The 27,770-nt window shown below is 38.5% G+C and overlaps 1 protein-coding gene across 2 annotated transcripts in view; it reads left to right on the top strand.

Annotated features, from left to right (window-relative positions):
* Window positions 1-27,770, top strand: part of SORCS3 (sortilin related VPS10 domain containing receptor 3) — a 586,644-nt gene that overhangs the window by 504,444 nt on the left and 54,430 nt on the right. For both annotated transcript variants that reach the window (XM_077877720.1, XM_077877721.1), the window contains exons 13-14: window positions 2,078-2,169; window positions 12,012-12,119. In XM_077877720.1, the coding sequence (XP_077733846.1) occupies window positions 2,078-2,169; window positions 12,012-12,119 (200 nt within the window). The remainder of the gene's footprint in view (window positions 1-2,077; window positions 2,170-12,011; window positions 12,120-27,770) is intronic.

The raw sequence follows: 27,770 nt of genomic DNA, 5'->3' as shown, positions 1-27,770 counted from the left end.
AAATCAAGAGTCAGACGCTTAAATAACTGATCCACCAATCCAAATCCAATGCTGTATTTTAGCAGCATTTTTAGTTTGCAGGGAAAAGAGATAAATTGATTCTACTTGGAGAAACTGGGAAAGACTTTACCAGAGTTGACATTTTACTAAGTCTTAAATGTGAGAAGTTTTTCACCTGAGGAAGACGACAGAGGGACATTGAATGTCTTGATGTAGGTGCAGCCATATTCGCAACCTAGTTGGACAAGTTCCAGCTTTGGATCCCTTAGTGAAGACTGTCATCACCATCACCAGCATCATCATCACCACCCCCATTGCCACCACTGTCACCACTATGATTATCAAAAGAAAAATTTACCAAGGATCTACCAGACACAACCAGCTATCTTAAGTACTATAAGAATACAACATACAACATAGAATAAGTTAAGAATAAGAATAAGTCATACAACAAAGAATAAGTTAAGATTCCTACCCACAAGGGTGTAATCAGGTAGATGAATTAAGAACTTATCTTCAGAATAGAAGATAATCTCTTTTAAGTATCATTGAGGATGGAAACTGGAACATCAACTCTTCTAGTATAGAAGCTCCCAACAACAAACTATTGTCCCTCCAACTCAAGAAATAGCTAACCTGGCTGAGTGGCCCCTGCAGTATTCCTTCCTTCCACTACTTTGGTTTTTCTTTTTACAAATAGTTAAGGATTCCAGTTTCCACTCTAGCGATGGACAGGGCAATCGTTAGCAGTGGCCAGAGTGGTAGAGAGGAAAGTGTAAAGGTAATGGTGTCTCCCTCTTCCTCATGCTGAGAATCTCGTTGTACCCCTCATCCTCAGACTTCAATCCAGCATCTCCATTAAGTGGCTTATTACAGAGCCCCCTTTGAGCTCTGGAGAGAAAACGCTGGCATTGTAGGCTCAGAGTCCATGTTTATATCTAATATATAAATGAATCGCCCTGAGATCCTTTTTGCATAAGACTACCATTACTGTGGACATTTTTATTCCTTAAAAGGCAAATATGAGAAAGGAAACCAATTGAGAGGTTAGGCCTGAGAATTCATTTACTTTTTCTTTATGGTGTTTCCTGGTGCATATGTATAGAAGACCCTATTTCTCTTATTCCCTCCCTTTTAAATATGTTTATACCTCCTTTTCTACTATGTTTCACTTAATCTACCATCCCAACCTCTCCATCTAGGCTGTAGGAACCACCAGTAGTGATTAAGAGCTAGAGAAATTGTCCAATTCCACTTTCCTCTAAGAGATCTAAAGTAGGAGGTTGGTTTTCTTCTGGGGAATTTTTTTTCCTGTTTCAGGTTGGAGATATGATAATTTATAAAATAGAAGCATTGATACATGTGGGATTATATCTGAAGTTCTCAGAGCCTGGCATCAGAGTAGGTATTTAGGAAATCCTATGGGGTGATGGATGGATGGATCACTGAATGTGTAAATGAATGAGTGGATGGGTGAATAAATAATGTTCAAAGGGATGAATCAGTGCATATACAGAGTAAAGATCTGTAAGGGCCAAACTTAGGCCGTCATCCAGCTTGTATGGAAACCTAGGCGGTGGTGGCTCAGTGTAAGAACTCAGTCATCATGTATACCATAATGTCTAGAGAAATTGTCTTTACATTTATAGTTTATGAACAACACTGTAAGGCAGACACCATTTATTGATTAACAAAAAAATCTACATAGATGAGAAAGAAGAAAGAGATGAGTAGTAACTTACTTGCATGCAAAAATGAGGAAGCATTTGTGAAGTCCTATTTTCCTTTGGGTTATCTAGCTGAGCATTTTGTTGTTTCAATTTCTTGTAGGTTCATAGAACTAGTGAAAGGAGCCCTAGAAATGCCATTTGAGTGGCCTGGGGAGAGTTACTGGTTCTCTGCAAAGTCCATTCCTCATCTACTAAGTGGGGTTGATAGTACTTGCCAAATTACCTGATAGGGTTGTTGGAAGGCTCAGAACCTGGATGAAACAATGTTTGTGAAAGACTTTGTAAACTGTCAAGCACTGTGCAATTGTAAGGTGTTGCTATGATTGTTGTTGTTGTTGTTGTTCCAGATCTTTGATGAAGAGTACAATGTCTGGTTCCTAGACTGGGGTGGCGCCCTCGTGGCCATGAAACACACACCTCTGCCAGTCAGGCATTTGTGGTAAGGACAGCTCCCTACCCTATTAATGAGAAATTTTTCAGTGGAAAGTGTTGGGACACATTTTTCTGCATGATTTTGTACCCATTTACCCATTTCCTCTTCCATTTATTCATCCATCCATCCATTTAATATACATCTCATCATCTAACTTAGGTAGCAGTGGTAGGCCAGATAATTTAGATAGGGAAGTGTGATGACTAGAGTGGGGTGGTAGGAATGGGTACTCAGATAAGTAGAAAAGACCAGGAAGGTCCCATGAGTCCAAGCATCCAAGATTAAGAATCTAAAATACGGGAAATGGAAACTGCTGCAAGAAGAATATTAGGTTCATATAGCAGATAAAAAGTTCAGTTCTAGATAAGTTGAATTTTAGATGTCTGTGAGTATTCAAGCAGAGATGATGATTTGTCTGATATATTCATCTGAAGGTCAGGACAGAGTCTGGGCTGACACTGATGGCAAGTAAAGTCATGGAAGTGGGCTCAATGCCTCAGAAGAGTGGGTACAACAAGGAGAAACTAGGAATTCCTACAGAGCCCTGTTGAATACCAACACATAGAGCAGAAAATAAATGATGGAACAGACCGAGAAGTAGACTAAACAATAAAAACACATGAGAAATGCTTGCATGGATGCTGAAGAAAGGGGTAATCAGACCAAATTAGTTATGCCATGAAAAACAATCTAGGATTAAGCAATATATAGAGGAGTAAAGGGTGTCATTGGTGATCTGTGTCAGAGTTGATTCAAAAGAGAAGTGGGATTGAGAGGTAGATTGCAGGAAGGGGAGATGGGTTGGGGGAATGGGGTAACTAGGTGATGGGCACTGAGGAGGGCATTTGATGGGATGAGCACCGGGTGTTATGCTATATGTTGGCAAATTGAATTTAAATTAAAAAAAGAAAGGTAGGTTGCAGTAGATTTATGAATGAATGAATGAATGAATGAATGAAAAGCAATGGAGTAAAGTGGAGGCAGTGGATAACTCTCAATAAAGTAGATTATGGAATGAGGTTGAGTGTGTATATGCAAAACCCTCCAATGAGGAGAAGGATCTGTGAGATATTTTGATGATGATGATGATTCTGTTGTTTGTTTTTGCTTTTGGGGATGAATAAGTATTATGTGTGTTTATATGCCAAAGGAGAAGAATTTCATGCTTCAGATACAGTAAAGTGAATACTTGAGAGTGAATATTTGGTAGTAGAGGATATGCTATTTAGAGTACAGTTGTTGGGATGAGCCAGAGCTGGAGAATGGACTCTAGCTTAGCTCCCAGATCCTTCATTTTGGGAGATTAACCCTTTTATTTTATGTTTATTATTTTTTAAAGATTTATTTATTTATTAATGAGAGACACACAGAGAGAGAGCGCGGCAGAGACACAGGCAGAGACAGAAGCAGGCTCCATGCAGGGAGCCCAATGTGGGACTCGATCCCGGGTCTCCAGGATCACACCCCGGGCAGAAGGCAGTGCTAAACCGCTGAGCCACCCGGGCTGCCCTGACTAACCCTTTTAAAGTCAGAGTTTTACTGGGAAGCATCAGAGTATAATCAGGAAAAGATGTAGGATTTCCAGGTGCCAAATTCAAGCTTCAGTAACCTTGGCAATAATTTAAGGTTTCTCTCCATTTGGCCATTTATTAAGTAAAACCGCATAATCTTGCCATTTTTGTTAGTCAAAAGTGGTCAAATATCATAAATTTCTTAGAGCTCAAGCTAACATAAAGTGCAGTGGTTTTACCTACTGCTCTATCTTCCTACAGAGAGATTATGATATTAAATTTGGAAAAGATGCATGGAGCCATTTGTAAGGAAAAGTGCTCTACCAACTCAAGAATGAGCATATACAAGTTCCCATTGTAATTCTTTATCATCCTTTTACTACTGATTATATACTTTTTGGGTAGAATCAGAAGAGTGGAATTACTTAATACTAATGATAGTCAGGAGTTTCTGAGGAATTATTATATGCCGGGTATCATTCTAAGCCCTTTACATGAATTATCTAAGTTAGTTCTTTAACCACCATATGTATGTGGTTATTCTTTTTAACACATATTTATAATGGCATTGAAATGCAGACATATTAAATTCTTTGCTCAAGGCTACACAGCTAGTACCTGGCAGCACTAAGTTGGGTCTCTGTCGGAGAGACATGGATGACATGGAGACATGGATGCTCTTCCGTTTTAATTGAATTTTCCAGATACTTTAATGAGTACACAGAGGCCACATGGTCCCAGCCCTCTGGGAGATCAGAGTCAAGATAAGGAGCTTAGACAGTCCACACATCACAGAAATCCAATAAATGCCTGCTAAAGCATGCTGGCCATGTATATTGCTAGGATCTTAGCACAGGATGGAGTCCTGCTTAGTGTGAAAGGGGGTGTTCATGCAGCTGCTGACATGAGAGCTCATTTTAAGTGCAAGAAAAGTTTTCAGTTCATTGCTATCTTCTGTGAGGCCTCAAACTGACATTATTTTATACATTCTTGAAAAAAGAATGCCATGAGTCAAAGGACTGATAAGGCAAACCTAGGGAAGAAAAACTGTGACCAAAGCCTGGGATTCAGGAAAAGGAGGGAGTGTTCAGGAAATATATTTGCCTGAATAAAAAATGGGAGTAAGATAGAGTGGGTAGGACTCCAAAGAACTGAAATGCCTAGTTGAGCCTGTAGGTAATTCCTTCTACCTCAAAGACATGCCTCCTTGTGTAGGGAAGAGCTTCTCTATTGAGGACTGAATAGCACTTAAACTCTCAGAGAGGATTACTTGACTCTTAAATCAAGTTCAGTTGTTTATTTGTGTTTTAACCAAGAAAGGCAATAGTTTTTAGTCCCTATCATGATGTCCTAAGAACTTCAATGGATGCCTTGATAAGAAAAATGATAAATGCCCTGCAGACAGAGACAGCTGAGCAGATTTCTCCCCCTTAAGTCTTGAGAGAAGGGGGTGGCAACACCATCTCACACTTGACCATCACCCTCCTGCTCTTTCTCCTTCATTGTGATAGGAGCCTAGTACTTACTTGTGGTTGATTTCTAGAGCCTTTTGCACAAAAATTTCCTTGTTATAAGAAGAGGAATTTGGTTGTAGTGTTTCCTGTGGGGGATAGGAGAAGAGAGGATATCTGGCATAGAGTGAAGGGATGAGAGAGTTTGAGTTTGGGTTAATCTTCCCACCCTTCCATCAGACCATTCAGTCTGTTCTGCAGTAGTTTCTCACCCAAGAACTGATCACTTCCCAAAGGAGCATTTGAGAATTTCTGGAGGGAGCCCATCCAAGTTGGGAAAATTATTTAATATTCTCTCATGGTTGTGTAAATAGGATAAAATTGTGCTTCTCAAAGGCACTAGTACAAAGTTTGAGTTCTCTCTTGCTCCATGAAATACCTCTTTGTTGATAGAAAATGTTTGCAAAGCTCAAAAGATATAGCTGCATTCTCATTCATCTTCCTCTTACAATAATGAGAATACCACCTCCCTCCTGTGTTTGACTACTCCAGCTTACAAAGTATTAAACATGATTTTTCACATATGCTTTGGAGATAGCATTTTCTCCATGTAAAGGATGTCGGCACTGCCATTTTTCATAAATGCTACAAATGTTTCCATGAACTTGGACACTACTCATGACTTCTGCTTACTTGCCTACCAGAATGTCATTATTTGAAATAATCTCTTCAACGGTTAAATACCAGCTCTTGAAGACATGTATTAGAACACAACAAGAAAAAACCCATTCAAGAATTCTCCTTTGCACTTCTCTTTCAAAGGCTAAGTGCGTGTTTTTGAAGGCCTTAATCATACCATTATCATCAATGTTTCCTTATGAAATTCTTGACTGATTTTTGTCTACTGCATATGAATTGCAAGTTTGTGAAACTCAAGCAGTTCTTTATCACCAGTAGCTTCTGATTAAGTCAAAACCTTTGAGATAAACAGCTCATTTTAAGTGCAAGAAAAGTTTTCAGTTCATTGCTATCTTCTGTGTAGGCCTCAAACTGACATTATTTTGTACAAAGATGTATAAATATTTGCATTAAAAAACCCACACCAGCCTACCCACTCTTACACAAGGGTATAGTGGTTCTCAAATTTAAATAATAGCTACGTTGCCTTTCAGAGAAAAGAGGAGTCATAATTGAAAAGCTGAGGAAGCGTTAGCTAGACTAATAAGGCATGCTGTTTCCCATAAATTGAAATGATAGGTAGCTAGATATGCATGAAGACAAAACAGCATACAAATGAACCCATCTATTTGTGACCATGTACATTTGGATGCATAGAGATTAGAACCTAAGTGCTGTTTCAGGTAAGCCCTTCATCCAGTATTATCTTTAGACCATGGATACATTAGGGTGAAATGAATAATGGAACCTTATGAAATGTGGTGCTCTAATGAAAACTCACAATAGACAGAGCTACTAATCGGCAGGTAGACAGGGGTCCTACTGTTTCCTTAGCCCTGACAAGCTGTCAGTGACTCCTTTCACTAGAATGTTCTTGGAAACAGAAAATGAAACATTACATAGCTTTTTGTGTTCCTTTGTTTTTCTGTAGATGGTTGTGAGCACTTGTGTCTTGTCTAGAGGCACATGCACATGCAAGCAATAGTCCCAACCAATACTTGCCTCTGAAAAATGGAAGTGCATGTACTATTGTGAAGAACTTCTAGGTGGCTAAAATGCTACCACCTTATGCATTTGCAATCAAATAATATGGAGCAATGCATGTCACCAAAGGGGGGAACACTGATTCTCAATGACCATTATAACTATTTCTGTGCTAGAGAGTTCTGGGCAGGACTTGGTTGTTCTTGGAAGATTTTGTTCCTTTTAGTGGATCCCATCTCAATATCATAAAGTCATTGACACTGGAATAAGGAAGGGTCTTAGAGCATATGTAGTTTGGTTTCACACCTCGTGTAGCAGATACCTCTATGACACCCCAGAGGTTCACCCTACTTCATCACAATACCATAAGGCTCAACAACTCCCATATACCCAAGAAAGAGAGTTCCCATTTTGTACAAAGGCTTTAGCTGTTAAATGACTGTTTTTATACTGAGCAATAGTGAATCTACTTGTAACTAATGCCCATTGGTACCTGTTCTGCTGTCCAGAGCTATGCTGAATAGGTCTGATCCAGAATTGTACATGATTTTTAGAATCATATAGCTGGAAATGACCTCAAGAGACCTCTTTGTCTAACATTTCTAAGTTCTGGAAAATGATCAGATATGCAACTCAAGTCAGATTGTATGAGTTTACGCATTCATTCCTCACACATTGATTGACCATATATTATTTATCTAGCATTAGTTTAAGGTCTGGGTTTTAAAAGTGAACAAGACAAAATACTTGAGAGCTTAAATTCTTGTGTAAAAATATTTGACTATTGTCTTTAGAACAGTCATGAGAATGAAAATATTTTCTCCTTTATCTGTATTTTTAATTGATTTTTTTATGCATTCAACAACTGATTTTTTCACAGATATTGCCCCTTTTCAGTAGTCAACAAATAGATTTATTTTTACTTGTTTAACTAAAGCTTTCTTACTAAAAAAATTAAAAGACAATGGTAATTAATTCAGCTCTATTCTTCTTTTCCCTAAGCTATCTTCAATTCATATAACCTGTTTCTGAAACAGCCTGTTTTTTTTTTTTACCTTTAATCACACTGATTGTCAGTTTCTCTACAATGATTGTAACTAAACATAGTATTGAGGATTTAGTAGAAGGATAGTTTCTTCTATTATGCATGTCACCTATCTGTGAACACATACTCAACTCACAGTGGCTTGATTACCTTTCACAATAGTGTCATTTCTAGAAAATATGTATCTTATGATTGACAGTGACCCCAGTTCTTTTCAGCTTGAGATTTTCATTAGTTACTCTTTTCCTTTCTCTGGCTGTGGGGCTTTTTTTCCCTTTCTAATTAAACATTCTGCTTTAATTTGGTCTTATAAGGGATTTCCAAATCTATATTTCCAACTTTGATTACCTCCCGGAAATTTGGATCCATCCATCCAAAGGTGTCCTTGACAGTATGTCACAACATGGAAGTCCAAAAAGTATCCAAACCTTGATGTAGACCAAATAGAAACAAACAGAAATCTTTGCTTTTCCTCTTCTTTCCATTTCCCCATCTCAAGTGCTTAACCATAAAAATCTATGTTGTCCATGATTTCTTTCTTTTGCTCAAGCAACCTGTACACATTTTATCACCAAATCCTATTGACTTCACCTCTAAAAATATCCTTTCCATCTTTCTTTCTCCACTACTATAACCTTTACCCAGGTCCTGTTCCTTATGTCTCTTAACAATTGTTACTCTTTGCTCCTGCTCACCTTCCTGTATCCACTTTGACTCTTGACAATCTATTAACCATAAAGAAGTGAAAATTATGTTTTAAAATTTAAACCAAACATATCTCTCTCATTGCAACTGGAAATAAGGTCCTTCTTAGTCTTCCCAGGCTTATTTTCTGACTCCATTTCCTTCTGCTAACCCACTTTCCCACTAATCTATAGCTACTGACCATATTTTTGTCCTTTCCACATGACAACTTACTTTCACATTAGATCTTCACTCTGGAATGGCTCTCACCTGGGTCTTTGCATAGCTTGTTCCTTACTATTATTCAGATCTCACCTTAAATGTCACCATAAAAGAGGACTTAAATTTTCAATACCAAGTAGCTATGCAGTCACTCTCTATCACATCATTCTGTTTTAATTGTCTTCATGACACTTGCTTATAACTCATATTTTTTATAACTCATATTTTTTTATCTATTTGCCTGAATATTGTTTGTCTCCTCAAGTTAGAATGTAAGTTCCACTTAAGCTAGGGCATTCCCTTTCCTAGTCACCACTAGATCCTTTGAACAGAGGCTACTGCCAGACCAGGCACATAGTAGGCATCAATAAATATTTGACAAAGAAAGTTTCTTTTATTGTGATTTTGTAGTCCTGTTTTACTTCAGAGTATTAAAAAAATGATAAAACTCCCAGCAATCAAAAAGAAATAGTTCTCAGAAATGGCAGGCCCTCCAGACCCAAATTTCCATTACCTAAGATAGTTTTCTAATGTCATATTTTTTGGATCTTGTTTAGAGAGTTTTGTTTTGTTTGGCTTTTAATACTTACCTCAGCTCACAATGTTCAAGTTAGAAGTTACTGATCTCATAATGTCACCTGATGGCACAATCCTGAGCTTCCAAGTAGCATGTTGATCATAAATGAAAATCATAGGATCCATTCCTCACCCTGACTCTGTAGGGCTGCCCTCTTGCTTATGCTTATAAGCATAGATTATAACGGCTTCCTAGGACTTTGGTTATTGTACATTCTAGCTTTCTCACCTGAGTTTTGGCATTTCTTAGTTTTTCTTCTGATCTCATTCTTCCATCTAAACCCATGCTGCTTATCCTTCCATAGGAACTCAGTTCATACAACAGGGCTCTTATCTTCCAGTTTTTCTTTCCATCCTAGGCTTGGTTTTTCCTTGGCACCTCCATCTCACATCTAGAAGACTGTTGTTTATGCCATGTTTTTTTTTTTGTCTTTACTGTACAAAGTAACAATGACTGTCTTCTGCCTTGTTCTCAATGGCAGTGGCATGAAGGCTCTCCCTCCCTGGGATGCTGGTGGCATCCAATACTATTTACTCTGCTAGTATTAATTATGACCTTCAATTGTCAGGAAATTCCGAGAAGATAAGGACAGAGGCCTTCAACTCACTTTGGCTTCTTCCTATCAATACAATAACCAATTTATCCTAAGTTGCCAAACAAAATCTAAACAAATGCTTTCTTATTTCCTAGATTTGTCTCCCAGCTAACTAGTTAGTGGCCACAAAATACTTGAAACCAACTATGATTATTTAGGAACCAAGTAGGTCCAGGGCAAGAAAGGTGAGGTCCATTCCCAGTCATGCTTTGGTTTTTCCTTTTAAAGCAAGAAACTCATTTTCAAGAAATGCAGTTCAGTTCTGCCCAGCTTTTTCTGGGTCAGCTTGATGCTTATGTAACCTTTAGCCTCTTAAAAAAAAAGTCTGAAATTACCAAGTTCTTAAATTGGTATTATTAATCAAGACAGTATTGTTTACAGTCATCCTCATGTTGTACATTAGATCCCCAGAACTCATTCCTCTTGCATAACTGAAACTTTGAATCCTTCAACCAACATGTCCTCATTTCTCCTTCCTGCCTGCCACTCCTGTTGATCAAGACCAGCTTTATTGTGGTGATCTTTTCACAATGTATACATATTATCAAAATACCAAGGTGTACACTAAATATATACAATATTTACATGTCAAAAATAACTCAAAAAAGTCGTTTTAAAAAAGTCAAGACAGACACTGATAACTTGTGAAATCATAAAAACTTAACATCAGACTGTCTGCTTTTCATCTTTTTTGTGAATATAGACTTAGGTATAGCAAAAATTTAAAAAAAATGTTAAAAAGGATAAGACAGAAATGGAAAGAAACAGAGAGGGTGAGAGAGACAAAGAAGTAAATATATCGGGAACAGGCTGAGTAGGTTGACTGGTAATGGGCAGAGAGACTCTGCATCCAGTTCATGGATGCCAGCGTAAATCATGCTTGAAAAAAATCGATGGATTGGAAGAGTGTGGTAAATCATTCTTTATTTATTTCATTAATTTATTCATTTAATATTTATATAGTGCTAACCAGGTGACCATTTTTCTGCTAGATACTAGGAATGCAAAAATGAATTGTATGGTCCTTGACCTGAAAAAGCTCACAATTCCATGGAAAAATTAGACATAGATTTATTAAAATATATATAAAACATCAGGTAAGAAGTATTATAATAAAGATGTGTGGGTGGTGTTAAGGAATCATTGAATGAACCAGACCTATATGACCCGTGAACTCCCAAGATTATAGTTTTGAATTGGTGGATTTAAGGTCCATTAAGAAGTTATCACTCGGCACTCACTCTAAGTGGAGAAGCCTACAGAGTTACTACAGTTGAACTCAGAGAATCCTGAGTTATGGAGTCAAAGAAGAATTAAGAATGAATCTACCCAAGAAGGATCACAGGGAATGAAGCAAATACAGCTGCCTTGGGGAAGTTGGAAGACCAGGTACTTGATAATAACAAGAAAAGGAAAGAAGCAAGCACTCAAAATTACCCCAGTCTCCTCTACTAGTAACCTTCCCTTGAAAGAGTTTTAGGTTCTATAACTAAAAAGGGCTAGACCTTTCTCTTACCACTGGATGAAAGATGACACAGTATTGCCCAAAACATCTTAGACACTCAGCAGCCACCTCTAAAAGCTCCTGAATGTAGCACTGGGAAGGGAAAATGAGCCTAACATTCGTTCTGAACAAATGGGAAATGGCTTTTTTTTAAAGTTTGATATGAAAGACATACAATACACCTCCCCTCCCCTAGAGTACACCCCACACTACTCAATTTATCTGTGTCAGAAACTCCAAGGACCAAATTGATTGTGCTGTAAATTGAACCTTAGGGTACATTCTGAGTACTTGAAATGTGATACTCCACCAACTAAGCCCTCCTGCTTGGGTTGTTTTTTCTTCTTGTTGTTGTTTTTTGATCCTAATATGTTGAAATATTTCTGTATCTCTGGTACTGTCTCTGCCTGGGCCAGGAAATGCAATTTTGATCAAATCTCATAATAATATGGGGAGATATTGAAGATGAATACCTATTGATAATTCAAACTGCCAGAAAGTGAGATACAGAGGAGAATTTAATAACCTGAAAAATGGTTGTGAAGGAGTGTGGTATGATTTTCAACTATCTCTTCTGTGTACTTGTTCCCAACCCAGGGTGAGTTTTGACGAGGGCCACTCCTGGGACAAGTATGGCTTCACTTCGGTTCCTCTCTTTGTTGATGGCGCTCTGGTGGAGGCAGGAGTGGAGACCCAAATCATGACGTGAGTATTTCTTTGCTGTGGCCGATAGGAGTCTGAGACCTGGGTTCTAGCTCCACTGAGGCCACAGATTTTCCTGGGGAACCCTATACCAAAGCATTCTAGTCTGGTCCCTAGTTTCCTCATCTGTAAAATGGAAATATATGTTCTTGTACCACTAATTCAGAAGGCTACTGACAGCATCTGAGGAGCAAGGCTCCTAATTAACCAGTTAAGGTTTCTAACAGTATTTAAGATATTCTAACAAATTTCCACTTATCCAAGGAAACAGAAAGCTACAGTCTTTAGACATCTCTTTTTTCTTTCCAGGACAGTCCCGCAGAAGGCGAGGGACAGGGACGGCAAATAAAATAGCCAACATACTGAAATAAGAGAATATTTTAAGGGAAACTCCTGGAGTCTGTCTCTCTCTCTCACACACACACACACACACACACACACACACACACACACACCACATACCCAAAGTTGTCATTCTACTTCAGATTAATTTGCTGTGAACATTTTCCTACATTCCTTTACCCCGAGAATAGATGGTCTTAAAGTTGTAAAAAGATCCCAAGTACTTTCTGAATTTTAAAGAAAATATTAATAAATTGGTACTATTTTCAAAGTCTATCTAATTTTAATCCCTAAAAACTTGATGACCTCTGTGTTTGTGTGCATATGGATATGTAGGGGGATTTGGGAGGATAGTATGGTAACCCTCCACTAGCCAATACTGCCCTCGCCTCCCTCACTTTGAAATGACTAGAACATTGTACACCTTAATCTTCACTGAGTGGAATAAAAGGAGTCTAAAGGGCAAGATTAAGGGAATCTGCTGTGTCATGGAGTTGGCACAGAAGGGCTCACAGGATGCTTCTCTGCTGGTTTTGGGGAAAAGAGTGGTCTTCTTCCTCTAAGAAACACTGCTGTTCTTTGAAACTTTGTGTTCAAGAACGTCTTTATAGTTTGAATCATTCTTTTCCAGTATGAGACTTATATGGGCTTTAAGGAGGAGGCAGAAACAGGGCAAATGGCTAGTTCTGTGCTTTATCTCTTTCCCATAGTATCAGCTTAAAAAAAAATCTGTTATAACTGCATCTACACAATTTTGTTCAAATGTTATAATCTGGCCCCCAACTTGACTACTTTGCCATGTCCCACCCCTCTACTTCCATTCTCACATCCAAAGTGTTGACTGGCTAGTCCTCTGGGATTTTAGAGTGACAGAAAAAACTCAACTGTGATGGAAAAATGGTACACTAATCAGAGAAAATAAAACAAATGGACAAATATCTGATCCCAGATTTAGGGTACCTGAGTTAAGATTCTGTACAATCCAGCAGCTATGGATTACCTATCTGGTAGTTAGCCATGTTGGATCTTCATTTCTTCATTTCTAAGATTGAATCATTCCTTATGCTTCTTTTCAAAATTTTGAAATGCTAAAAATCTTCACCTTTTTAGAAATTTAGTAGAAGCACTGCAAGGGTCTCATGTCTACACGACTTGTGTACAGAAAATGTCTTGGATTCCCAGTGTCCTCGTTATTTAAAAAAAGATTTATAATAGAAAATCTGAGTGGTTCCACAAGAATGCCTTTAAAACATTTAGGACAGTGCAACAAAGAGTGATTTTAAATTCTCTTCTTTAATTCTCTCTGAATTTTCTAAATTGCCAGGGAAATATTTTCTCTTAACTCCAAGGGTGGTGAACTTGTCTTTTAAAGACTGAACCGTCATTTTTGAGCATCTGCTATGTTTCAGGTGCTGGGTTAAATCCCAGAGCTCTGTAGTTGAAAGTAGAAACATATGATATCAAACCCTATGAAGAGCTGCTATGATCCTCCCAAGGTGTATATTGTGTTAATAACTGATGTCTGTAACTGTGAACCTATGTTATGGTAAGACTTCTCTGGGCAGTTCTCTGGGCAGTAAAATGTGAGCAAGGATTTCCTGTAGAATTTGTTGCTCAGGTAGGATATAAGTCTATAATTTGAGTTTTGTCCAGTAATTTCTTCCCATTTTCTTAAAGTACACCCTACACAGAATTGTCTCACCAACGAAATTTCTAATTAAAGTTCCTAAACAGATGGGCTCTTATTGTTAAGCTGAGAAGTCACTTTATTAAGAGTTAACAATATTGTATGCAAGTGTAGCTGTACAAGCATAGACAGTATTTAAGATACAGTATATTATTATTGATACCTAGACTCTAAAGCTTCATCATTTGGTGGATAGATAGCTATAATGTGTAATATAAGTTCTGGATACTTAAAGGAAGTGTAATATAAATATTATTTCTAAAATACAAACGATTTGGTAAATATATAGGTATACATGTATATGCAAGTGTATGTGTATACAGATTCACACACTTATATACATATATGTATATACACAGAGAGATAGGTAAGAGAGATACAGTGAGAGAGAAATCCCAAGGATTTAGGGTCCTGGAAAGACCTTTATAAAGTTCTACTATAAAATAATAACAATAATAAAAGTTTAAAAAATTGCTGGTACCTATGTGGTAGATGACACAGCAGTTCTAGATGACAAATCAGAAATTCCTATCTCCATATTTTGTGTGCTTGTATATTAAATTAATGTGATGTACAAATGACTGTGTCATTTTACCCAGAATATTCTGCCAAGAGATTAAAATGCTTTCTTATGAATTCTGGGAAGCATATGGAATCCTGGGAATACCACCATCTTTTTTTCATGAGGATCTCTGACATGAGCTAATTTTTCCAAATTATTTCCTATCCTTTACTAAGTTATTAGCTATAAAAAGAAAATCTTCCTCTTTTCTAGGACTTCCTCTGATATGGCCATCAAGGAGTTAAAATATTGAATTCTAAATTCCATAAGGCAAACATACACACATTCAAGAAGGTTGTATAGTTTGCTTGAATTTATTAAACTAGATGTGGCTGCTCATCACAGTCAAACCTGACATGGTCCTAGAATCTTGGTCAGTGAAGATATATATGATCTTAAAGTCAGGTGTTTCCTGCTTTTGTATGAAAGACACATACTGATCCCTCTCTTTAGCTTTCTCATTATCCCATAATGTCATTTATCCTGCATTTTCTTGTATGGGGCCTCTTTGGACTCATCACATGCTTCTCTTGGGCATTACTTTGAACAATATCACATGTACACCAATCTCAGCATGATTGGGCATTCCCTAGCAAGTCTAAGCCTACAGTTTAAATTCTGTGTTCATCTAATCTTAAATGGTAATAATTTTTTTCTCAGCTTCATGGAGTTTAGCTGGTCACATGGATATGAGGAGATTGACCTCAGGGCCAAACCATTTACTGAAAAGACGAGATAGCATTCCTATTTTCCTTTCCTCCCCAGTAAGACTGCACAAGAACAGACAAAGCTTCTGCCCTCTTCTACCTTTTTTATCAAGATATTTTAAATGCTGGTAAGTAGAAAAGGAATGGGATTTGGGACAGACAGGTATTTGTCCTTTAATGAAATTAAGATGAGTTTGGAAGTGGTTGTCCAACCAAGTGTAAGCAATTAAGGCTGCCTGTTTTTAACTTTCTATTAAACTCAGAGTTTCTCTAGTATAAAAATGATCCAGATGTTGTCAGAGCTCTTCAGGCAGCCACTGTTGTGAGCCCAGGAAGGATTGCCAAGAGGCAATTTCTGTCTCTGCCTTAGATTTGTGTGTGTGTGTATGTGTATTTATTTATTTGTTTATTTATTTGTTTATTTATTTATTTATTTATTTATTTATAATTTTTTCCTTAGATTTGAAATGACTTTAAAACCAGGTGATCCAACAGGGCTAACCAGTGCTTTCCCTTGTGGAATGATAATGACATGGATTGAAGCAGGGGTTCAAAAACTTTACATATTCTATAAGCACTGGTTAGGGGTCTGGGGGCCATTTGAGAATAGACATGCTTATTCTTGCCATTTAACCAAATATTACTACTGATTTGGACTGTTTAAATTCTGTAATTTTCTTCTCATGGTTAACCCTAGCTCTGTATTTCAGCAGTGGTCAATAAGGAAGAAAGGCTAGCTCATTCTCACTAAGGTTTTATTGGTTTAGCTTGTTACCTTCATTTGGAGGTTTTAAATATTTATCAGTTTAGGGTAATTAATTTTATATATCAGCTTGACTGGGCCACAGGGTACCTATATATTTGGTCAAATATTATTCCGCATGTTTCTGTGAAGGTGTTTTTGGAAAAGACTAATATTTCAATCAGTGAACCTTACAAAGCAGATTGCCCTCCCTAATATTTTTGAGGCTTACTCAATCAGTTACAAATATTAATAGAACAAAAAGGTTGACCTTTCCTTGAACAAGGGAAAATTCCTCCTGCCTGGCTGCCTTTGAACTGGGACATGGTTTTTTTCTGGTGTTTAACTCCAACTAAAAAATCTACTCTTCTTGAGTTTCAAGACTAGAACTACTCTATCAGCATTCCTGGGTCTCCAGCTTGCTGACTCACCCTACAGATCCTGAGACTTGTCAGCCTCCATAATTGTGTAAGCCAATTGCTTATCACAAATTCTTCTCTCTCTTTGTCTATTTCTGTATATTTCTGTATACACACACACACACACACACACACACACACACACATATACAGTTGACCTTTGAATAACACAAGTTTGAACTTCACAAGTCCACTTATATGTGTATTTTTTTCAATAAATCCAGTACAGCACTATAAATGTATTTTCTCTTTCTTATGATTTCCTTTTCTCTAGCTGGCTTTATTGTAAGAATACAGTGTATAATGCATACACACAATATATGTTAATTGACTTTATGTTATCAATAGAGCTTCCAGGCAACAGTAGACTATTAATAGTTAAGTTTTGGGCGAGTCAAAGGCAATATACAGATTTTTAACTGTGCAGAAGCTTGTTGCTCCTTACCCCTGCATTATTCAAGGGTCAACATATTCATCTTATTGGTTCTGTTTCCCTGGAAAGCTCTGAATAATACACAGTTAATTATTGAAATTGTGTAATAAGCTTCAAATATGTTTCATATTCTCTTAGAGGGAATTAAAGAGGCAAATACAATTCTTTTTACTTTCAAGGAACACTCAGGCCAATGTGTTGGAGGAGAGAGATACACCAATCATCAAAGGACCCAAGGGGTATAACCAGGATATGAGTAAAAGGGAGTAAAGTCTTCACACACACAAAAAGTGACAATTGAGTTGGTCTTGAAATTTCAATAGAAGGTCACCAGTGGAAAGCCAGGTAACAGGTAATAGAACGTCAAAGAAAGTACAAAATTTAATCATTTTGTTGAGTACTGTGACATCAGTACTCCTCCTGAAAGGGGAATTGCCACATTGTGAGAAGTCAGTAATTATTTGTTGAAAGAATGACTGATTCAAGACAAAGAACACAAAAAAAGAAAGAGCCACATAACAGCATATGACTGGGTGTCAAGGGATTGGTACTGTGAGGGTTCTTAGGTTATGTGTAGGAATTTGACCTTATTCAAAGTGATGCTCTTGGAATTGAAAATATAGTAATGCCACTCCTCTTCTCAAAACTCATGGAAGGCTGTCCATTGCCTGTAGAATAAAATCCAAACTCATTGAATGGCCTATAAATATCTACACTGACCGCATGCCTGGGACCTCACTTCTGGCCCCCATATTTTGACCACCTTTCTCTGATCCACTAGTGCCTTACTGCCCTGAGGTTTTTGTCTGTGTATCTACCTAGAATTTACTTGTACTTCACACTTAAACAGCCAAACTTCTAGGTATCTTTCAGGTCTCAGCTTAAGAATCAGCTCTTCTAGCACACCTTCTTTGGCCCATCTGATCACTTTGGGGACTCCTTGCCATACGCTGTCTTAGCCCTATGTAGTTTTCCTTCAAATGCTTGAAACAATAAATATTAATGAAAATGGTATTTTTTTTTTTGGTAATTTCCTCCTCCACCTTTATCTGCTCTTAAAACAGGCAGATAGACACATGCGTGTATCTGTGTAAACACATGAAGGGCTTTTAAATTCTACGAGGGAGGATCTGTGTGTATCCTGCTAATGGGTGTCATATGTTTATCAGTTTTGTGCTTGAACTAAGGATTTAATGGTATACATGTATTAAATGATTAAATTAGTAAGTGAATGAATTAACAAGTCCATTTTATGATCCTCAGTGTTCTTTCCCAGTGGCAAGTGATTGCGATTGTAGTGACTTCCTTAGATTTTGAAGTGCTATGATCAGAATCCAGTAGTTGCAAGTTATGGGGACCTGGGGGTTAGGTAGGAGTTGGAGCCTTCTGCATGCAGAGGTGTCCTGTGGAAGATGATGATGCAAGGGGTGGAATGATGCATGGGCACAAAGGGGCAGCTGGAGAATGAGGCCCCTCCTGGGAGTGATCCCTGATTTCCTCCACCTTTCAGAAGACTCTGACAGCTTCTACCCCTCCTGGAGGCCAGTGCTTGGGCAGCATGGTACCTTCCAACACTAGCTTGATAGGGGAATTTATGTGAGAAAGACAGTCCCCAGGTTGCAGGCATGAGATTTGCTTACTTTTATTGCTCTTTTTTCCACTGTCTTTTCAAATGTTATTATTTCAACATCTCCCTGGTAACCTTGACAGGAACCATCTAGTCTAGCCTAATTCATTGTGAAATGTGACCATTCTTATTACTTAAGGCTGAGAATAGGGCTGGATGATTGACAAGCCAGAGGGCCTATTGCCATCTCAGGCAGTGGCTTTCTAGCTGATGAGATGCCTGTGCTGCTGGAGCACTTGGGCCTCTTTGGTGTATTATTTGGCCCCAAATTACACTTTAAGGAAAGCTCTTTTTTTTTTTTCTTTTTGTATGGCTTAGATATGGAATCAGATGGAAAAATAAAAAAAAAAAAAACTGCTTTCCTGCATCCTCAAAGCTACATTTGAAATTCTTTCTTGATGTGAACTATTTGAACCAATTGGCTGTGAATTAGCTGATCTTTTACAGGAGCCAGGGAGAACCTGGCAGCCTCTCAGGGAAAAAAAAAACAATGAAACCAAGAGGGAATACCTGCCTCCCTGGAAGAAAGTGGACATTTCTTGCCAGAAGAAGTATCTTCTTACCAACCCGTGTCTGTTTAACACCTTCTTTTGTGCCAGGTATCTGAGGATTTCTCAAATTTGATTTCATGGATTCTTCCCAAGGACCATGCCAGATACTTTAGATTGTCACTACTGGGCAGATGTGGACATTGAGGCTCAGACAAATTCAGTGCTCACCTCGCACATTCAGTAAGAGGCAAATTGAGTGCAAAGAATGTGAATTTCAAGCATCAGGCTCATAGCTGAAATTGGAGGAAAGATACTAGAGTTCTCCAAGGTTTGTTCAGTAAAGGACCATGGTGTGTGGGGAAAAAGTGGCAGCATGCTAGTTATTCACTAAGTATTGATGGGCGGCCACTGTGCTCTAGACATCAGGTCAGGTCACAGTAGACCCACTTAAACACAACCTGTTTGAAAAGATGCCGAACATGTGCTAGAACTGGACCACAATGAAATCGGAAGGTACAGGGCAAATTATAGTTGCCATTGGATATCAAAGAAGGGATTAAAGATAGAATAGTTAAAAACAGCTTTGTGGCTCTGCAGAGAAGGAGAGGGAGCATTATGAGCAAACATGGAATAGTAGACTGTGCCTGGCCTGCAGAGAGGAGAATGAGTGGTAGGAAAGCTAGAGATGCTTATAGCAAATTGTCTAGGGCCAATTGCCTCACTGACTCCCTGTATAAATCCAATTCTAATTGGCATAAATCTCTGATCCATTGTTCCACCACCAGAACTAATAGCCACAGTGAAGGGGGAGAGATAACATTTTGCCTAGAAAATTATGCAAAACCTGAAGATGCAGAGGTTAAAAAAAAAATGAAGATCTTCTTTCCACTTAAGAGACTGTGACCACATGCTTAGCAGGGAACATGCCCTTAAATATAGCCTTTGCGCAACGCAGAGGCCCAACCCTGAGCATAAATGCATTGTTTAGCCTTCGGTAACTGCATTCGATAAAGTCGCTGGAAATGAACCAGCGCTGCTTCCATTGATCTGTTTTTCAATTCTCTGTTGTTTGCTGGAGGAGCCTGATTTTACTTTGCCCAAAGTAAGTCATTCGAGTAATCGGTAAATCCAGTGGAACTCTGAAGACATTGCATCTCAGGCTGGCTGCTGGGTTCATATCCTCCACATTGTCAGCCGACTTCCATCATCACAGAAGCACACTGCTGTTTGTGCCAGGGAATACAGAGGCAGAATGTGTGCTTGTATAGGAGCTTTTGGATATCACTAGGATGTATGAGAGGCTGGCAACAGCCTGGAAGGAAAAGATTTCTTTTGACCAACAAACTGCTGTGTGGGAAGGAATGATGGTCAAGAGCCATGGATTTGGGGGCTCTACGTTCCATAGCTAGCACTAAGGGTACCACTTATGACCCATGTGACCTTAGAAACCTTACCTGCTCTCTCTCTGAGTTTGGCTTTCTTGTCATGGATGTTGAGAATTAAGTGAAATAATCTCCACAGAGGGACATTAGCGATGTTTGTAGTCTCTGTAGTATAATGAATGAGAAATGGGTCACCTGCAGGGAAGAATTTGGCCACCTAGATAGGGATCAACAAAGATTTTCCCTAAAGATTTTAGACTTTGCTGGCCACAAAGTCTTTGATGCAACTACTTGATTCCCAATCTAGGGTCTAAAGAGCCATAGCCGTTCACAATATGCAAATGAATGGTCATCAGTGTGTTCCAATAAAACTTTAGCAATGGAAACTGAAATTTGAATTGCATGAAATCTTTGCATGTCATAAAATACCATTCTTCATTTCCCTTTCCTCCACAACCACTTATAATGTAAAAACCATTGTTAGCTGTAGGCCTTCTAGAATGGATAGCAGGCCAGATTTGTCCCACAGGTTGTGATTTGTTGTCTCTGAGTGAGAGGGCACATGGAGCTTAACGTATGTGGCTTGTTACAAATATAATTTGAATTTTTGACCCAGTTTCTATAAACTTCTCCCACTCACAAACTACATCTCCCAGGACACCCCTTTCTGAAATATTGAATAGGCCAATCATTTGATATCATTTGGAAGTATCCTCATTTCTTATCCTAACCTCATAGGCAGGTCACCTCTTTCCTGAAGCCCTCCTCAGTTCCTTCAGCTCTTACTCATTCTCTTTCACTTAATTTCTTTCTTCAGCTGCAGAGTTTGACTCACCAGGTGTATTTAGTTTGGTCTGTGCTTTTCTTAATGGAGCCAAAATTTGAAAAGTTGGAAACATCTGGCAGCATTGAACCCAAATGCCCACAGTCTAACAATTTTCAAGAGTTGCATGGCAGCTGCCTGCTTTGGACTGGGCATGCTGTGTGGTGCCCCACCTCTCACCTGATATGCATGTATCTGCTGCGGTGCTTCAGCTCACTCATGGTCCATTTAAGCTGCCCTTCTGGCTTCTGTAAGATTTTCAATTTGTGGTTTGCAGGATAGATTCTCTATTCACGATTTCATACCTATATTGTTTCTTGCAGTTCTTTTCAAAAGTTTCAAAAATGGAATAAATATAAGTACAAAGAATAATCTTATCAGCACCAGTGTACCAATCAGGAATTAATAAATACTAACACATTATGGCTGTGGCTTCAGACTTTTTTTTTTTTTTAATTATGATACGGGGACTCCCAGAATAGGTGGTCTTTTCATGAGTGTCCCCTTTTCAGATCTTTTTCCCTTACTCCCTCCACAGATCAGTGAATGCCCATGAATTAGATGCATATCCTTCTAGTGAGTGTGTTGACACATTTGGTATGTACTTAATTATCCACAGAAATATATGTAGTATTGTTTTATGTGTTTTTAAAGTATGTAATTTATCTAACTGTTACCATTCTCCTACATGGGTCTGTCACTCAGCATTACCTATCTTGGGGCATATCCATCTGGTCCAGACACTTTTAATGCTCTATGGCATTCTCTCATGATAGGAATATGCAGTTTATTTCTCCATTCTCCTATCAATGGACATTGCGATTGTTTCTAGTGTTGTACTATTTTAAACAGTACTATTCTCTCTCTGCAGATGCCTCCCAGTATGTCCGTAGAATTCTCAGAGCTACATACCTACAAATGGGATTGCTGGGTCATGGAGAATTACCATTGTCTTGATTTTTGCACTGTTTGCTGAGTGTTGTATATATTGGTTATCTCCAGAATGGGAGTGTGAGGTCTTTTTCAGTCTGGGATATTCATAGGGTCTTATTGGTCCTCTCTCAGAGCCTGATCATGGAAGCTTATGCATGATTAGTGCTCAGCAGGTGCATGGGGAGTGAATCATACCATTGAATTGAACTGAAGACATTTAAGGGCAAGGGATGAATTTTACGCTTTTTAAGATTCTTTTTATCTCTTGCTTCAGGATTTTAGAGAATTTTTAAAAAGATTTTATTTATTTATTCATGAGAGACACACACACACACAGAAAGAGAGGCAGAGACACAGGCAGAGGGAGAAGCAGGCTCCATGCAGAGAGCCTGATGTGGGACTCGATCCCAGGTCTCCAGGATCACGCCCTGGGCTGAAGGCAGAGGCTAAACTACTGAGCCACCCAGGCTGCCCTTGTTTCAGGAGTTGACGCAGAGTCAGAGACTGAGAAATAGAATGCCATGGGGAAACCAGGTGGTATACCTTTTCCTTTCTTCCAGCTCTTTTGATTCCCATGTATTTCCTCCTGTCTTCAACATCCACCTTCTCCCTCTTGTTTTCATCTCTGAGGTTCCCCTTTCAACCCCCAACTGCTGACTAATCATTCACAGGTTAGCAGACCACAGTATCTAACCCACTGTTAGGGACTTTAAACTTTCAAACCCATTGAAGGAATCTATTAAGTTTTTAGAACATAATTGCAGTTGTTTGGACATAGAATGATTCTTTAAATTCATCCTAAAAACTCAGATTTCTTCCATGCCTTGTCAGTTCTGATGCCTTTTGGTTTCTTTCTTACTCTCCCCTCTGCTCTCTGCCTCTTCTAGGACTTATTTTCAAACCTTCTAATCCCTGCCTCTGTCCACCATTTCATGGATCGGAGCATCCTGCCATTGACACAGGTTCTGCTTGCAGGATCCCTAGCTGCTGACCCCTGCCTATTTCTATGAATGTCTTGTTCCTGTCTCACTTTCACTCCATGCAATTCCATAGCATCTGCTGACCTCCTTTAGTGCTAAGCCGATCTATACCCTAATGTGAAAACAAACAGGTGGCATGGACACACACCAGTAGCCAGGGATGTGGCCTGAATTTCTGGATAGTGACAACTGTGGGCTGCTGATGGCTGGCCTTCCCACAATACCACTGTTTCTGCTTTGATTTGAAATTGGTTCTCAGGAGCATCTTCCATGGAAGCAGAGAAGAAGCCTAATGGAGCAGGAGGCAAGAGGAGATGTGGGGGACTTTGGCCTTCCAGAGAGAACTAGATTTTTAGAAAAGGACTCAGGGATCTACATGTATCAAGCCCCTATTACAAAAACATGTATTAGTTCTTTATTCAAAGGATGCCTTGCATACACACTACAAGATAGACACTGTTCTAAGAGTTCCAGGAGTTAGACTGAGGCATACACAGGATAGTTAAGGGCTCTGCTGATGGGAAGTTTATGTTCTAAAGCCTCTTGCACATCCTATGGAAGCAAGAACAGTTTTATGTGAGTTTTATTTCAGGTCTAGAGTTCATGGAATCTCTTCTATCATCCAATTATGAGCTTTTAATGTGGTGGTGGTGGTGGGTACACATGATAGTGGGGAGAGAGGGAAGGAGGAAGGGAGAGACAGACAGAGAGACAGAGACAGAGAGAGAGATTGCCATAAACCTCTAACTTCCTGCAATTCCAATCCTGACTATGGTTTCTGATGATCACTTATATCCTAGTCTAAGAAATAACAACACTGGGAATGAATAGAAGGGAACCTCACAGAATATTAAGAGTGATTACCTCCAATGGGGCTTTTATTTTCTCATCTATACATTTTTATAGTTTTCTAATTTTTTTAAAGATTTATTTATTTATTCATGATAGACAGAGAGAGAGAGAGAGGCAGAGACACAGGCAGAGGGAGAAGCAGGCTCCATGCCGGGAGCCTGACGTGGGACTCGATCCCGGGACTCCAGGATCGTGCCTTGGGCCAAAGGCAGGTGCTAAACCGCTGAGCCACCCAGGGATCCCCAGTTTTCTAATTTTTTAATGAGAAAAGGAAAATCATTTATCAAAATGTACACATTATCTCCCAGATAATGAAAGAGCTGCTACATTTAAGTATATTTGGGTGATTGTGTGGGTCACAGTTACTCAACCTTCGAGGCTATGACCTAAAGGAAGGGAGAGTTTTAACTATCCACCATCACTTTCCAGTGCTAACTAGTGCTCTGAGTGAATTAATACAAAATCATTTGAAATAAACAGGCTACTGGAACCCAATCAAAGACAATAGTGTAAAATAGACAAATCCCAGTCATAAAATAAAAATTCAGGAAATTGCTAGATAGTGGCTTCTGAAGAAGCAGTGCTCTAAATAATTTCTTCAAGGTCATCTGGTTAATTTATGATGCATTTGTAAGTTATTGTGTATTTTAAAAATTAATGAAAGATTTAATTATAGCAGGGTTGCCTGTGACCTTTTGTGAAATGACTTCATCATAAATCTGCAGGCATTTCAGAACTGTTTTCCAGGTTTCTAATAATTTGCTCTCAAATTAATGACATCCAGCCAGTGAAAGGAGTTGAGGCTGGGTAAAAGGATTGAGTTGGGATTTGTGGTTTCCTAGCAATGGCTAATTCTGAGTCCTGGATGGAGGTGGCAGAGAAGATGGTATGTGACTCACTGGAATCCACAACAGGTTTAACTGTTTACTTAGAGGAATGAGAAATAAATCCAGTGTGTCAATAGGGGAAATTGCAGGCAGCCAGACGAGGTCATTGCAGAAGATTTGATTTGGGGCACATTTATCTACATGTCAATGTGGAAGTAGTACCTGGACCAGTGAAAGAATTCTTCTTCCCTGATACCCACAGGGTTTCTCCCTCATTTATAAATTAAAGGTCTATGCCTGCCCTCTAGCTTGCCAGCCACTTGTGAAGCGAAACTTAGACTCCATTACTCTAGTACCTCTGACCTTCACCTTTCTCAGTGAGAACAGCTAAGCTGTCTTTGGAGAGAAGCAGGCTCAGTTCCCCAGAAACCAAGGACATCATTGTCTATGTCATTCTGATGATTCATTTGATTCAATAGAGTGTACAGAGAAACATGCTACATCTTAACAAATCAAAGAAAATCCTCTCTCTTAGAAGAAGCTGGAGTATACATCTGTAGTTCCACATTGGCAGGCTAGAGTTTGGAAAATCCAAAGCATCCCTTAGACATGATAGCCTGAAGGAAAAGCCAGCAAAATGTTGAAAGCAAGTCTGGATTGAAGACTTCCTTTTTTTGCCATAGCCCCAGATACAATCTCTAGTCTACTCTGCATTCCGCCAAGCAGTGACTCCTAGCACTACTATTATATATGGTTCACCATGACTCTGCCTGCATGCTTCAAGTGTTTCCCATGAAAGCAGTCGGTGTAGGAGGAAGATTTGGGTTTTAGGAGACTTGGGTCCTACTTCTTTGTGTTCTTAAGCAACCTACTACTTTGTTTTCCCCATCCAACCTGTGAAAGGATTAGGTCAAAGTTTCATCCCTATGGCCCCTTGGATTACTAAGACTTTATGATTCTTTCTTTTTCATGCCCCATGGACTCCCAACTAGAGGTAGAACCAATAAAAGTGGTCATACTTCAAGTTCAAATACATAATTGCTCGAATAGTAGATGCTTTAGACCTTGAGAAAGATTGGGTCCTAATTGAAGCTCTCTGGATATATCTTCTCTTCAGATTTCTCTTTTATTCCTCCAACTGTGCTTTCAGCTTTATATATTTCATGGAATTTCTGCTTTTTGTGCAAACAGCCTATAATGACCTGGTGCTAAGCGGACCCCCGTGCTCATACCTCAGTGCCAAACTGTGCAGTCAAATGATTGCTAATGAATCACAAAACACTTAAAAGGGGGTATGGGCCTTGCTAAAAGTACAGTGCTGAAACTGTGTTACATTAGTAGCAACTGCCTAAGTTGGACTGGCTCCAACACCTACTTGCTGTATAATTCTTTTTGGATGCATTATCTAACTTCTTTGAGCCTTAGTTTCCTTTTCTCTTAAATGTGGATAATAAATGAAATGAGGTAATCCATACAAAGTAGTTAATAAATTGTAAGCATTCAGTAAATTATCACTATTATTGATATTTCTAAGTATTATTGTTGTTATTTGATTGACTTTTACTTGGGTACCTACTGTTTACAGTCTTGTAGTGGAGATCACTGGGATATAAAAGTATATGGCACACTATCTGCCCACAAAGTTATCAGGCATTCAACAAAGGACATAAAGCAAATTATCATAATTAGGTACTATTATATAAAAATATTAATAGTTTAAAACTATTTACTTCTTAATTTATACAAAACACTATAAATATGCAACACACTTAAATCTCAGAATTCTGTTAGTTAATATTATTATCCTCATTTTGTACATGAGGTCTAATTAATATATGTAAGGAACTTTCTTTAGGCCTGGGATTGGCTCTCACATCTTGCCCTGTGTGATGCCAACACCTCTATGTTTGACTACTTGATTCAACTGGCTCTCAAACAATAAATATATGACAAACACCTATGATGTTGAAGGCACGTGTTTGTAAATTGTAAACTTTCATGAGTTTAAAATCTATCAAGGAGGATAAGACACTCATCACATATAGTTTATGAATTTTGATCCCTATTGGAAGTATTAAGGGTAATATGCAAAATAGAGAAAAAATGCTACCAAAATTCAGAGGAAAGAGGCATTTATTGTTTCTTTCTAAGGAAAGGAATGGAGGACGAAGGAAGATCATGGAGGACATAATAGAAGAGTTAGCATTTGAGTTAAAACTAAAAAGAATAATCCATCAAGAAGATAGAATAATTTCAAAACCTGTATAGTGTTATGATTACATAATGCAAAAACATACAAAAACTCAAGGAGAAATGAAGGATTTGCAATACCATAGGGGAATATTTTAATAAATTTCATATGGAAACCAATAGGCGAGTCAGAAAGTTGGTATAATTTTGATGTGAATTGTACTATTAGCAAGCTTTATTTAAAAGACCTGTATAGGGCAGCTTGGGTGGTTCAGCGGTTTAGCGCCATCTTCAGCCCAGGGCCTGATCCTGGGGACTTGGGATTGAGTCCCACATCGGGCTCCCTGCATGGAGCCTGCTTCCTTCCTCTGCCTGTGTCTCTGCCTCTCTCTCTCTCTCTGTCTGTCTCTCATGAATAAATAAATAAAATCTTAAAAAAAATAAAAGACCTGTATATGACTCGCTACTCAATAAATAGAGAATATCTATTTTTTAAGCAAACATTTAATTTTTTAATTGACCATACATTAGGCCAGTAGAAATACTGGACCAATTCCAAAAGCTGATATAATTGAGATCATGTTCTCTCTAAATATTATAATTAGATCAAAATTTTAAAATAGAATGATGATAAAGAAAATAAAGGAAAAAACCTCA

Source organism: Canis aureus, chromosome 29, assembly GCF_053574225.1.
Source record: "Canis aureus isolate CA01 chromosome 29, VMU_Caureus_v.1.0, whole genome shotgun sequence".
Lineage (NCBI taxonomy): Eukaryota > Metazoa > Chordata > Mammalia > Carnivora > Canidae > Canis > Canis aureus.
Note: the sequence above shows the minus strand (reverse complement) of the source record. Positions and strands in the feature narration are given on the sequence as shown.